Source organism: Trachemys scripta, chromosome 2 (genome assembly GCF_013100865.1).
Source record: "Trachemys scripta elegans isolate TJP31775 chromosome 2, CAS_Tse_1.0, whole genome shotgun sequence".
NCBI lineage: Eukaryota > Metazoa > Chordata > Testudines > Emydidae > Trachemys > Trachemys scripta.
The window spans coordinates 84,588,026-84,601,913 of NC_048299.1; the positions used below are offsets into that span (position 1 = coordinate 84,588,026).

General features: G+C 45.1%; 2 protein-coding genes across 5 annotated transcripts in view; both read left to right on the forward strand.

Annotated features, from left to right (window-relative positions):
* ITPRID1 (ITPR interacting domain containing 1) overlaps window positions 1–10,905 on the forward strand; it is a 67,650-nt gene extending 56,745 nt beyond the window's left edge. For all 4 annotated transcript variants that reach the window (XM_034761128.1, XM_034761130.1, XM_034761131.1 and 1 more), the window contains 4 exons: window positions 1,988–2,115; window positions 3,411–3,522; window positions 8,606–8,941; window positions 10,820–10,905. In XM_034761128.1, the coding sequence (XP_034617019.1) occupies window positions 1,988–2,115; window positions 3,411–3,522; window positions 8,606–8,941; window positions 10,820–10,849 (606 nt within the window). In that variant the 3' untranslated portion in view covers window positions 10,850–10,905. The remainder of the gene's footprint in view (window positions 1–1,987; window positions 2,116–3,410; window positions 3,523–8,605; window positions 8,942–10,819) is intronic.
* Window positions 10,906–11,437: 532 nt separating this feature from the next.
* The window catches only part of PPP1R17 (protein phosphatase 1 regulatory subunit 17), a 65,254-nt gene continuing 62,803 nt past the window's right edge, over window positions 11,438–13,888 (forward strand). The window contains exon 1 of the mRNA XM_034761133.1: window positions 11,438–11,507. The gene's annotated coding sequence lies outside the window, so the exon portion shown is untranslated. The remainder of the gene's footprint in view (window positions 11,508–13,888) is intronic.

The following is a 13,888-nucleotide window of genomic DNA, read 5'->3' on the forward strand; positions in this document are numbered from 1 at the left end:
AGCCATCAGATTATATTGAATTTGCATGTTTATATTTTATTCGTCTGGCTATGACATTTTCTTGTACAAGGAAATTATTTCCCAATAAAAACACTTTATTTCCATACCTTTTGGAGGCTCAGTTGCTGATTAACATTACTTTAAAAAAAAATTGTTTTGGTTAGGTTTTCCAAAGTGGCCATAACATCATTCTAGTCTACTCATGTTTTTATACCATATCTATCACTAAGGTACTTGAGTGATCTCCAGCAGTGAATTAGGGGACATGACCAACATTTTTCATGTCTGGTTCTTTCTTTATTTCTTTCTCTCATCCTCTCCCTGGAGGGGGAAATTACATTTTTAACATATGACATGCTATGTCTTTATATTAGCAAAATCCAGGTAGGAGAAATACACCTTGATCTTGGCATGGAACGTTGTGAGGTTTGAGGTAGTTCGGAAATCCCATGGGAGTTGGTTCCACAACCTTGAACCAGCCCTTGAGAAAGCTCTGTCTCATGCACAGACAAGCTTTACCCTTGTGGATAGACCGTTCCATAACATCTTGATGTGCAGGAACCTCCAAAGCAGAGCAGGCCAGTGATCCATTGATTATTTATTCAAATGTATAACTGATCTAAACAATTAGTCTAGAATCCCGTTTCTAACTGAGGCCCATGCTAGAGTCTTAATGGGAAGATATAAAGTCCCCAGAGAAATACTATGCTACGGGGAAATTACTTCCCAATACCAATCAATGACCACAGTAGAGATGAAACACTGCAGACATTATTTCCAAATATTTATTTGAATGTTTAAGGATATAAACATATGAATTGCCATATTAGAGAAAGACAGTTCATTCAAACCAATACCTTGTGCAAGAGAGAACCTGGAGTGGATGATTAGGGAATAACCTGCCCATAGAAATTTCTTTCTAACTCCTGTCAGTTAGTGATTGACTTTTTTGCCATGAAGTAGGAAAGTTTATATCCTTTATAAATAAATGTGCTTTGGCCGTGTTTGTATATTCTATCAAGCAATGTTACTGGCAGGAATGTTCCCCAAAACATTGACTTGTGAACAAATATTGCAAACTCTCTGCAAAAAGCAAACTTTGAATTTGTCTTGGAAACCTGATTCCAAGACTTACACTCATCCAGTCTGGGGACAGAAATCTTGTGTCCTGTGAAAACAGCTCAAATTTTAAATAGTTAATAATGGATATTCGAAGCAATATTTGCCAAGGACAGTTGATGAGCAATCTATAGGCTGAAATATATTTGTGCCAAAAGTCTGCAAACATCACAATTCCCACAGATCTGTTCATTTGCTCAAAACTCTTCAAATAATGTGTTATACAAAGAGAACTGAACTATATATGTCATAGTGCCAGCTCGAATCCCAAAAGAATTGTATAGCCTTCGCAATTTTATCCTAGCTAGTGCAATTGCAGTTGCTATTTTTATTCTTATTAATCCTTTTACCTCCACTAATAATGTAAAAGTCAGCTAAACGTTAACATCTACAAATGGTGGGTCAAGAAAATGTGATGATGGTTCTAGAGGTACAGTGCTCAACCTGTCTTTCAAATCAGACACATGGAGCAAACTTCTTCATTCAGTGATGCTGGTGTAAATCCGGGGCAACTCTATTCAATGCTAATGATTTACATAAGTGTAACTAAGCTAAGAATTTGACCCATTGTGTCAAAACTATGGGCAAAATCCTGTCTCCCTTGAAGACAAGGGCAAAATTTCCATTGACTTCAGGGGAGGCCTATGTGACTTAAAAAGAAGAGCTGATAACTAAATGCGACATTTATATTCTTCAGAAGTCATCTCACTTGTTATCTGGAAGCTTGTACCTACTAATGTCTGACAAGCCTGCTTATGATGTACCTGTTCTGTTGATGAGAATAGGACTGCTGCCTCCTGAGCTGTCAGTATGACAAATATTAAAAGGAAAGTAATGAAATAGTCACTCTTCTTGTTCTTCTTCGTAGTGCACAATCCATGAAATAGAAGCTATGAAGAGATCTTGCCAGAGTTTCCGGGAGAAGCTAGATGAGATCGAGCAGCACCTGGTAGAGCAACATGATCTTTTTTCCAGTGCTATGTCAGATGAAGGAAGGTAATTATATCACTACAGAAATATACATATTATAGTCATTAAAAAAGCAACATTTTGGACCATGAGTGCATGTGCAGAGCATCTTGCTGTATGTGCCAACACTCAGACTTAACATTTTTACTGTATAACACAGAAGTCAGCATTCAGTTGTTCATCACTTTATTACTATCCATTTATCCAACCAATATTTTCGAAACTTGATCATGGCAGTGTATGTTATAAACAAGTTATGCTGCATTAAGGTTAGGTGTACATAAGAGATTTATAATATATACCAACGAACATACACTCTCTTTGATACTTCTCAGACTCAATGGCTGGGATTCCTCATGAGTATAACATCCCCAATCATGAAGGTGCCATCATGGGTATTGTGCATGTCGTGTGCCCACCCTGCAAGTGAAAAGGACTTTTTATGTAATTGTGTCCATAGAAAAGTATGACTTGTCTCCATTAATTTCAATGTTCAGAAACATTAGAATTAAAAATATGGTCTATTTTAGTTTTAAATGACTTAAAATACTATGGAAATACAGGCATAATTTGCAATAGATCTCATTTATTTTGACCTCAGCATTCCAGATGAACATAGGTGGTGGTTTGTGGGGGGAAGGTGGGGTTTGATGATGAGGGCATTATACAGATTGGGCCATAACCAAAGGAAGCACTGTATTAGAATCATAGCAGTAACACCATCATCAAGATTGTAAAACAGTCTCCATTATACACTTAATTTTAAAAAATAAGTCTTTCCTTCTAATAAAACTTGTTTCTGGCTGAAATTTTTCATGTGCAGTCCCTTGGCAGAGGAGGGTAGTTTGAGAAAAGGTAGCAGTTAATCGAACAAGACATTTTTGAATGAAGAGCACTTTGAAGTGTGGAGGGGGGGAAGGTATGTCTTTTTTTGTTCGGTTGTTTTGTTTTTGTTTTTTTGTAATGTCATAACTCAAAATGGCTGACTCCAAAATCTGTTTAGTTGGGTTGTCTGCAGTGAGAACTAGTGCCCAGGACTATTTTTGTACGACTGAATGGTTATTCCCTATGAATTAATATGGGGAAAGGTTAAAAGAGAAAGGGAGGACACACACATGGATTCAGTTTATTCAGAGTTCTGTGGCCTGCATAGTGCAATGCAGTAAAGGAACTATCTGATGTTGGTACTGTTAGGTTATTATTTAGACTGTTTTGTGGTGCTATGTCTGAAACAACACTGCATTAATGGCATGAATGAGAAATGGATGCTTTGCAGAGCATCACTATTCACCTGATTGTTTTTCTTCTGTTGTCTACTACAGGGAGGAAAAAAGACAACTGCAGATCTTACGTCAAGCTGTTCGTCGTGAGGTTTCTGAACTGGAATTCCAGCTGAATGATCGATCTCGCCAGGCTAGGGAGGGAATTTTGATGGTACGTTGTATAAGCAGCTATTCTTGTGAAACATAGGAAAAAGGAATCTAGTTTAAAGACGCTTTATCCTATTGCCTTTACTGGTGCAATGTCACAGTTAGTGGTTGCCGTATGTGGATTCCACATGCATTTGCTGTCAGTTGAACATGTGACCAAACCAACAAGGTTAAATTGTGTCACCTGGTACAACCGTGGGCCGACATTTTCAAAAAGGGACTAGTGATTCCAGGCGCTTCAGTTTTTAGGTGCCCAGTTTATGACTCCTTAAAGGGCTTTGATTTTCAGAACATTCTGAGGTCCAACTTTCTGAAAACCAGACCCTGGATACACTCAAAATCACTAGTGGTGTTGGCCACACTGTTGCTCTTTCAAAATCTAAAAAATGTTAAATCCAGTAAGTATTTTATTAATAAACTGCTGTCAGATGCAAAGCAAAAGTTTTCTCTTTGGAAAGAGAGAACTTTATATTTTGCCAGATCTCCAACTGATCACTTGTTTCTTGCCATTTGTGATTTTATAACCAAAAATGTCATCAACTTTCCTCCAAATCAACCACTGTAGTTATAGAATTGCTGCATGACTTAGAGTCATGTAAGCGTACGCACAAAACAACCATTTTGATACTAACTTCACAGTGCAGAAATTTTCAATTACTGAAGGCTGATAAGAGCCTGTAAAAATTAACATGGCTTGTAGGTGCGGTAAGGATTCACCTGGCATGGATACCCATCGTCGGCAGTTAATATGAAAGAAGTAAAACAACTGCTAGGAGCAGTCAGTAGTGAAACAGTTGATGTACACAGAATACGTATCATAGCTATGGAGCGACTGAAAGCTGTTGTTTGAGCAGTAACTAAAGCCAGCATGAGAGTAAAACCTCAAAAAGATTTAAGTGCTCCTAAATTATTTGAAGGGTATCCGCATTAAGCATAATTGTCATCACCATTAAGCAACAGTTGTTGCTATAAAGCATTGTACCAACCCACCCACCCGCTTCTCTGTGCTGGACACAGGATCTGGTAAATGTCTGAAGGTAGCATGTCTGCACCTGTTTCTCTTCAGGTCAGGCACAGACCTGGATCTGGAAACCCCTGCCACAAAAACACCCAAGTGCACACAGAGTTCTGAGACCATTTAATTAGGCTGGGAGAAGTGGCTGCTCAGCCTGGGCCTCTGTCCTGGTGGGATTTGCTGCTCCATGGCTACTCAGTCTTCCCTTGCCCTCAGGATACGTGCGACCCTAAGTCCCCAGTGCTCATCACTAGTCCCAATCTAGCTGTCCCTGACAGTCCTGTTCTTGGGCTCATTCACACTGCGCCCAGGGCAACACATTCCTTCTTCCTCCCACAGAACTCTCTCCCCCACCCCCAAAACACATGCTCCTGTCAGGATGGCAAGTCCCTCCAGCTCCTCCCCACAGTCATGGAATCCTCCAGTTTCTTGCCCCTCTAGGCCGTTGACTCCCATAACGTAGCTGTTCACATTTAGGTGCCATCTGCTGGCTTATTACATTACCCTCCATGCCCACCTTCTAAGATGATGTGCCTCTGCATCCTGCTGAAGCTACTTCAAATAGTCCGTAAGCCAGTCTGTGCACCTGCTGCAGTCTGCCCTGGGATTCTGAGACTGGTGGCAGGGGTGAGTCTTTGGAATGACCCTCTGCTGAGCCCTATCCTGACACCACCTCAAGTGTTTGCTCACGATCCCCATCTTCATCAGGCCAAGGTACCCATTCTAGGCTTTCTGACACAGGAACATTCCTTGTATGTAGGAACTGCAGATGAGCTGCGATACAGCACTCCTGAGCGTATTTTGCCTGAGGTTGGGTGGTCACCGAGGGCTCCTGTGTGGGCTCAATGTCCCTGCCCTCAATTCACAGAGGGCTTCAACTGGTTGTAATCTGCCACAAAAGTTTATCCACGAAGCACCCCAGACAATTTCCTGATGCCTGTAAAAGGGACCATTAAGCTTTCTGCATAATTTTGGACCCTGCCCCTTCCTGGTCTCATACCCACACCGACTTGCTTAGCTCATACACCTATCTGGTGACCCAGACATCATAGTATTCTTTCCGTCTTTGTGTGGCCGTAGCCTGATTCCTCTTAGCAGCTTGACTCACAGAACTCAAGTATCCTGCTACCTGTGTGACATAGTTGGATGGATTGCTAAACTTGTTTTCTCCTAAAACTTCAGCTCAATGTGCAACAGCAGTCAGAAAGGCTAACCATGTTAGGAACTATTAGGAAAGAGAGAGAAAATAAGACAGAGAGTATCATAATCCCCCTTATAAATCCATGGTGCTCCCACACCCTGAATACTGTGCTCAGCTCTGGTCTCCCCATCTCAAAAAAGGATATAGTGGAACTAGAAAAGATTTAGAGAAGGGAAATAAAGATGTTCAAGGATATGGAACAGCTTCCATACAAGGAGAGACTAAAAAGATCAGGGCTGTTCAGTTTAGAAAAGAGATGACTAAGGGCATGGGGGGTGGGGATATGATAAAAGTCTATACAATCATGAATGGTGTGGAAAAAGTGAATAGAGAAGTGTTATTCACCCTTTCCCACAATACAAAAACCAAGGGTCACCTGATAAAATTAATAGGCAGCAGATATAATACAAACAAGAGGAAATGCACAATTAGACTGTGGAACTCATTGCCATAGGATGTTGTGATGGCCAAAAGTATAACTGGGTTTAAAAAAGAACTAGATAGGTAATAGAGGATAAGTCCATCAATGGCTATTAGCCAAAGATGGTTGGGGCTGCAACCCCATACTTGAGGTGACCCCAAACCTCTGACTATCAAAAACCCGGAGGGGAAGCCTGCTGGATGTCTCCAAAATTGTCCTGTTGTGTACACTTCCCCTGAACCTCTGGTAGTGGCCTCTGTTGGAGACAGGATATAGGGCTAGGTGGACCATTGGTTTGACCCAGTATGCTAATGTTCTAACTCTTCCAAAACATCTACCCCAGATATGCATTCACCAGGCAGGCAGATCTTCCACCAAATAACACCATAAAGGGTGTATATCCTGTAGATGACTGGACAGTGCTCCACTAGGCCATCCTAATGTAGGGGACAAGCTCATATCACTCTCTTTGATTGTTTTGAATCAGGGAGGGCAGCATACCAACACACACATGGTTGAATCATTGAACTAACCTATCAGATTAGGGATGATAAGGTGTAGTGCAGGTTTTGTGGATCTCCCAAAGGTCACACACCTCTTCGAACAAAGGGAATTCAACATTTCTTCCCTGATCAGCATGCAGGAACTGAGGCATGTGTCTATGGTAGCACACAACCTATTGACAAATGCTACTGTCGGAACTTCCTGATCAGGAAGGGGATATGCTTCTGCACTCTTTGAAAAACAGTCAGCCACTAGAAGCACATATTTATTCCCTTGGGGTATAATGGACAAAGGCCCCAAGATAGCCAATGCCATTCTTTCATTCAATGCCTGGCCTGGGTAGAGACCATTGGAGCTCTGGGTTTACTTCCCATTTCTTTTCAAGCCCCACACACCCTCAGAATCCCCAGGACCTCCTTCTTTGGCACCACGCCTTGAATAAGTTCAGACCTTTTCCAAGATCCTGGCAGTTTCCGCACCAGCATTCCCTGTCTAACACTTGGCTCAGGCCACATAGTCCAATAGCTTTTCAGGCCTGGACGATGCTGAGCTTCATCTGGGAATTCCCCACTACCAGTTCCCTTCCTACACCAATCTATTGGCCCTATGGGAAACTGAGGCACAGAGAGATTTAGGGGTAGAATTCACAAAGGTGTTCGGCATCTAATGCCCATTGATTTCAATGGGAGTTAGGCACTTAAATACCTTTGTGAATCTCATCTTAAGTGATTTGCCCAAGGTAACACAAGAAGTCTCTGACAGACCTGGGGACTGAACTTTGTTTTCCCAAGTCTCTAGTTAATGCCCTAACCTCTGAACTATCCTTCCTTCCTAGCCTATGTTGCCTCCCTAAGGACTTATCTATGCAGGGAAATTGACTGGCATTGCTAGAGCTCAGTAATGATAAAAGTGACTTTATTTTGGAATATTTACTCTGATAAAGTCACTTTTATGCTGGAATAGTGTTCCCATGGGGAGTTACTCCAGCATAGCTGTAAAGACTTACTTATTGTGTTATAGTTGTGCTTGTCATTTTCCCCTGAGTGGATAAGCCCTAAAACACAACTCAAATTGGGGACAGGGAAGAAGGAAGCCCTATCTTCATTTGGTGCAAAGTAGGGAGATGGCCACCAGAGTTGTATCTCCCCAGGGTTGCTCTGCCTGGTTTTAGTGTCGCTTACAGTAGCTGAGGAAGAATAGTTGAATTGACAATGCAGCACTCTGTGCCTGCCCCAACATCTCCACCAGCTTTTTCCTCCACCACAGGAATTCTCCATTAGCCATTTCCAGATTGAAGCCATTCATTTTGCAGTGCCTGCATGACACACAGTGCATGGCGCACTGGTGAATCTGGGCCACAAATTGTTACGATACACCCTTTTCAATCTAGGGCTGCCGCACACATCCACAGAGGTCTGCTTGGGGGGGTTGTACTTAGGGTACGTCTTCACTACCCGCCAGATTGGCAGGTAGTGATCTATCTATTGGGGATCGCTCTGCTGTCGACTCCAGAACTCCACTGCGGTGAGAGGCGGAAGCGGAGTCGACGGGGAAGCAGTGGCAGTCAATCCCGCGCCGTGAAGACGGGAGGTAAGTCGAACTAAGATACGTCGACTTCAGCTACGCTATTCTCGTAGCTGAAGTTGCGTATCTTAGGTCGATTCCCTCCTCCCCCCCCCCCAGTGTAAACCAGGCCTAAGGCAACTGTGTCAGTCAATCACAGTAAAAATTTGAAATTTATGTTACTGAAACGTGAAAATGGGATTGAAATTTATTACTGAATTCTTTTCACGGCACCATATCCGCTGCCAAATTATACTTTGTTTTTTTGACCAGCAATAAGAAGTGGGCATGCTTCATAACCTCTCCTGTGTATCACCGTCTGATACCTTTTATAATTTTTTATTACTACAATATGCATGTCTTCCCTATTTTCTCTGCTGCAGCTGGACCAATTACTAGGAGAACAATCCCATCTGTTTTCAGAGCTTGGACTCCCTGATTGGAGGGAAGAAAGAAATGCCCAGAATAAACAAGTTGGTCCAGATGCCGCTGACACTACGCATCCTAGAGCTGGGTGCTCAGAAATGGTAGTTCCAAGGCGCCTGAGCAGAAGTGAAACATTCCCATCAGCTCCATCAACCTCAATGCCAGGAATGCCAGAGATACAGTTTCCTGCCATGGCAACAGTGGAGCTAGACCCACAGGAACTCCCCAGCAGTAAAAAGGAAATAAAAGGTCCTCCCCAGCCAAAAATTGACTTTAAGGCTTTTCTACAGAGTGTAAGAATTCATTTTATTCTGGTTGCTTGCATATTCCAATGTCAGAACATGCTGACACAAGATTACTATTGTTTTTATTACAGTAGTGGCTAGAGGCCCAATCAAGGGCCCCTTTGTGCTAGGTGTTATACATACCCCTACCGAGCTATAGTTTCTGCTCTAAATACCTTACAATCTAAATAGATAGGGCAGACAAAGGGTGGGGTAGCATTCTCAAAGTTAACTGCAGCGGTTACTCATGGTAATGAGGGCAGTATTATTATGTGGCTGGTGGTATTAGCAATGCCTTGTCAGTCTAGAACTCCGAGGGTGATTGGTTGAGATCTATACCAAAATGTGTGAAATTAACAAGTAGCATTAGCCTGCAAAACAACTTCAACTAGTTTACATGGACAGCCAAGGTAATGAATTTAGGTATCAGAGGGGGTAGCCGTGTTTGTCTGTATCCACAAAAACAACGAGGAGTCCGGTAGCACCTTAAAGACTAACCGACTTCTTTGGGCATAAGCATGATGCATCTGAAGAAGTGTTTTTTTACCCACGAAAGCTTATGCCCAAATAAATTAGTGAATTTAGGGTTTCTCCGGTTTTGTGTAAAAGTGAAAATGCTCACCTTTTTGACTGATCTGCTTTTACAGTTTCGCCATCAATAAGAAACAGATTTTTTTCTTTATTGTTCAAGATATAAAAACTTAGTAAAAGAGATTAACTAGAAAGTGGTCTACCTAAAAAGTCAGATGGGTAATGGTCTTGGTCTTTCACTTTTCCACTTAAGAATATGGACCCAAATCTTTAGGTCTGGACCTTCTCTTAAGCAAATAGATAGAGCCAAATTCTGCACTAAGCCTCAGTAAAATCAGTGGATTTCATTCTTCTCACTTTTAGGGTTGCCAGGTGTCCGGTTTTCGGACACTGACCGGGCCATTAAAAGTCCAGTTGGCAGGCTCCCGCCAGGCTCCGCATGGCTCCCGGAAGCAGCGACATGTCCCTCTGGCTCCAAAGCGCAGGGGCAGCCAGGGAGGCTCCATGCACTGCCCCTACCCTATGTGCCAGCTCCTCAGCTCCCATTGGCTGGGAACTGCAGCCAATGGGAGCTGCGGGGGCGGCACCAGTGCACGGTGGCCGCATGCACCCCTCCTGCACCCCAAGCCCCTCGTCCTCACCCCACACCCCCAGCTGGAGACCTCCCCCCACACACACCCTTCAATGCCCTGTCCCAGCCCAGAGCCTTCTCACACCCCAAACCCCTCATTCCTAGCCCCACCCCAGTGCCTGCACCCCCCATCCAGAGACCTCTCCCCCCACACCCCATTCCCCTGCCCCAGCCCAGAACCCTCTCTCATACCCTAAACCCCTCATTTCTGGCCCCACCCAGAGCCTGCTCCACCAGCCAGAGCTTTCACCCCCTCCTGTACCCCAACCCCATACCCCAGCTCAGTAAAAATGAGCGAGTGAGTGAGTGTGGGGCAGAGCGAGTGACAGAGGGAGGAGGGATGGAGTGAGCAGGGGGTGGGGACTCAGAGAAGGGGGCGTTCAGAGGGACATGTCGCCGCTTCCGGGAGCCATGAGGAGCCAGGTTGGGACAAGGGTGTTCGGTTTTATGCGATTAGAAAGTAGGCAACCCTATTCTCATACCAGTTTTACACACAGGAGTTATCCCTGATTTATAGTGGTAAAGCAGAATCACGAAATCATTTCCAAGAATGAAGCCCCTGGCTTAGAGAACCAAACAAGCAATTAAAGATTTCATTTAATGTATTGTGTTCCTTTATGCCAGTTATTTAAAGACTAAGACTGTTTAGCTATTTAGAAACTAGTTGTTAGTTGATTACTAGTTTTTAGTTACTTAAAGACTAAGACTTATTTTTCTTTTGCCAGCTGAAGAAATCATTCCGAAATTTTCAGTAATGACATAGCAGAATGAAGAGATTGAAGGAAGACTGACAACTGTGGACTTTTTAAAAAAAAAAAATAGTTGTGACTTCTTCCTACAACAAACACTTTAAAGCATCTAAGGCTTTACAAAAACAGAATGAAACAGCTGTCATTTGCAGCAGGGCATTCTATATATTTTCGCAATGCATGGACTGCCCTGAAAGGAAACCATTTATCTCGATGAAGGTGCCATGTATTGTGCTGTTCTGTGGTCATAGGCAAAAGGCCTGCAGTAAATTCTATCCTTTGGCACAGTATTAGACGCCAGATTGTAAGCTGTCACTTCAAAAAAGAGTTGAGCCCTCATAGTTGTGAAGAAAATCTTGGAAACGTGAACCAAGTAAACTGATGTTGCACTGTCTTCCTGTACATTCACCCAGCCTGAGAAAATAACTTGGAAAGGTATTAACTGTATAACTGCTGGTCATTTGAGTGAAGCAGCTAGCTAACATTAATTCTCAACCCCAAACTGCCTCGCACACTTTCCCTATCAACCACTAAAACCTCCATCTTCCCCCTGACAACTTCTATGATGGATGTATCTATCATCGCTATAGAAATCTGCAGCACAATGCCAATGTGTGGACAGCATACAATGTAGATTGAATTGAGTACCAAAATATATAACACAGTGAGTATCGTACTGATTGTATTAGTCATTTTCATATTTAATTCATAGAAACCTAATTTTAAAATAATATAACTGAAACCACTGCAAAAAAACCTGCAGAACCCAAGAAGGCTGCAGGATCCAGGGCCACTGCCTCAGCATTCTGGTCCAGTTTGCCGTGGAGTACACAGGGCTTTGATTTAGACACAAAATCTATTAGCTTGGAAAGCATGTGTAACTTCTGAGGCACCTCTGGGTCTCCCAGCTGTGTATGGGATGGCAATACATAAAGTGTTCAATATTAGAGACACGGTATTTTGTCTGACTGCTTTTTAGCTTAGTGCTTTACATCTACAAGGATTGCCAGTCCCATCTAACCATTTGTTTAATGCCGTGAAGGCGTTTTTGTGTCATTTAGGCCTTCATCTTCCAAGTCTTTACCCAATGGAAGTGCAAGTGAAGGCATCACTTGCTCACCAGCAAGATTAAGTGCTGAATGGTAGTAAAGATCCATTTCTCTCCACTTACAGTGCACAGGGTAACAAGCAGGGCAAGGCTGTCATTGGCTTAAGCAAAAGCCTCAAGTTAATGGGGTGTTTATTAAAGCACTCCTGGTGTAGAATAAAATTCATCCCTCTGCAGATGGCCAGCATGGGACCTGTGCACCACTTACACCCTATTTGAAGGCATAATAGGGACTTAAAAAAGGTGCTTGGGACTTGTAGCCCTCTGCACAGGGATGAATTTCACCTGCCAGTTAGTAGGCAGGAGTAACCAGTCACAGCAACACCCTTTAAAATGTCTGTGTGTGCTCCCCTCGCTCATCATTTTCTACTTTGCACTGACATGTTCCACCCTCTGAGGGTGACGATATGTCCCGTTTCGGACAGGACAGTCCCTTTTTTAAGCCCTGTCCCAACTTTTTTGGCAAAGGGAACATTTGTCCCATTTGTTTGGGCCGACTTCATCAGCTGGCAAAAACAAATAGGCCAAATGCCCATTTTTGTCAAAAAGGCAGGCTGCAGCGCAGAGGAATGTGGAGGGGTGGTGGTGATGCCAGCACCATGCAGCAGGGGGAGGCAGGACTGGCACGGGGAGGGTGGGGGGTAAGTCAGGGCTGTGAGGATAAGCGAACTCAGTCTTGTGCAGGGGGAGGGGGACGGAGCAGGCAGGGCTCAGGTGAGCTGCAACCCTCAGCCTCACGTGGGGGAGGGGGACAGGTATAGCTCCTGCGAGCTGTGACCCCCACCCCCAGCTGTGCATGGGAGAGGCAGACAGGTAGGTTTCAGGAGAGCAGCATCCCAAGTCTCATGTGGGGGCGGGCCTTGGGCAAGCAGTGACCCCCGTCTGAGGTGGAGGGGGGAAAGGGGCAGGCAGGAGTTGGGGAAGCAGCCACCCCAGCCTTGCACACAGGATGGCAGGCAGGGCTCTAGTGAGGGGCGATCCCAGCCCCGCTCGGGGGAGGGAAGGGTAGGAAGGGTTCAAGTGAGCCATGACCCCAGCCTTGAGTGGGGGAGAGGACAGCCGCAGGCAGGGTTTGGGTGAGCAGGCACCCTCACCTCACACACTGAGTGAGGGGCAGCGGCAGACAGAGCTGGGGGGGGGGGAGAAGTGACCCCACTGTCATGCAGGGGAGGAGAACAGGGGCAGGTATGCCTTGGGCGAACAGTGACCACAGCCTCACACAGGGGGGGTCGGCCAGGGCTCAGACAAGCAGTGGCCCCAGCCTTGCACGTGGGAGGGAGCAGGTAGGGTTGCCAACTTTCTAATCGCACGAAACTGAACACCCCTGCCCTGGCCCTCTCCACAAGACCCCACCCCTTCTCTGAGGCTCCATCCCCCTCCCTCTGTTCCTCATTCTCCCCCACCCTCACGCATTTTCACCAGCCTGGGGCAGGCGGTTGCGGTGTGGGGTGGGGCTGCAGTCTCTGGCTGGTGGTGAAGCCAGAAATCAGGGTTCAGGATGGGGGAGAAGGCTCTGGGCTGGGGCAGGGGATTGGGGTGTAGGGGGTGAGGTCTCTGGCTGTGGGGTGCAGGCATTGGAGTGGGGCTGGGGATGAGAGGTTTGGGATGCAAGAAGGGGCTCCAGGCTGGGGCTGAGGTGTTCGGAGTGGGAGCGGGCTCTGGCTAGGTGTGTAGGCTCTGGGGTGGGGCTGGGGATGAGGGTTTTGGGGTGTAGGAGGGAGCTCAGGGCTTGGGAGGCGGGCTCCAGGAGGAATTTGGGTGCAGGAGGGGACAGCAGGCTGGGGCAGGGTGTTGGAGTGTAGGAGGGAGTTCAGGGTTACCATGGCTCTCAGGTGGCGGCCGCCAGCTCCCTGCAGCCCCTAGGTGCATGGGCATCCAGTAAGGCTCCACCCACTGCGCTCGCTCCTGCAGGTCCTGTCCCTGCAGCTCCCATTGGT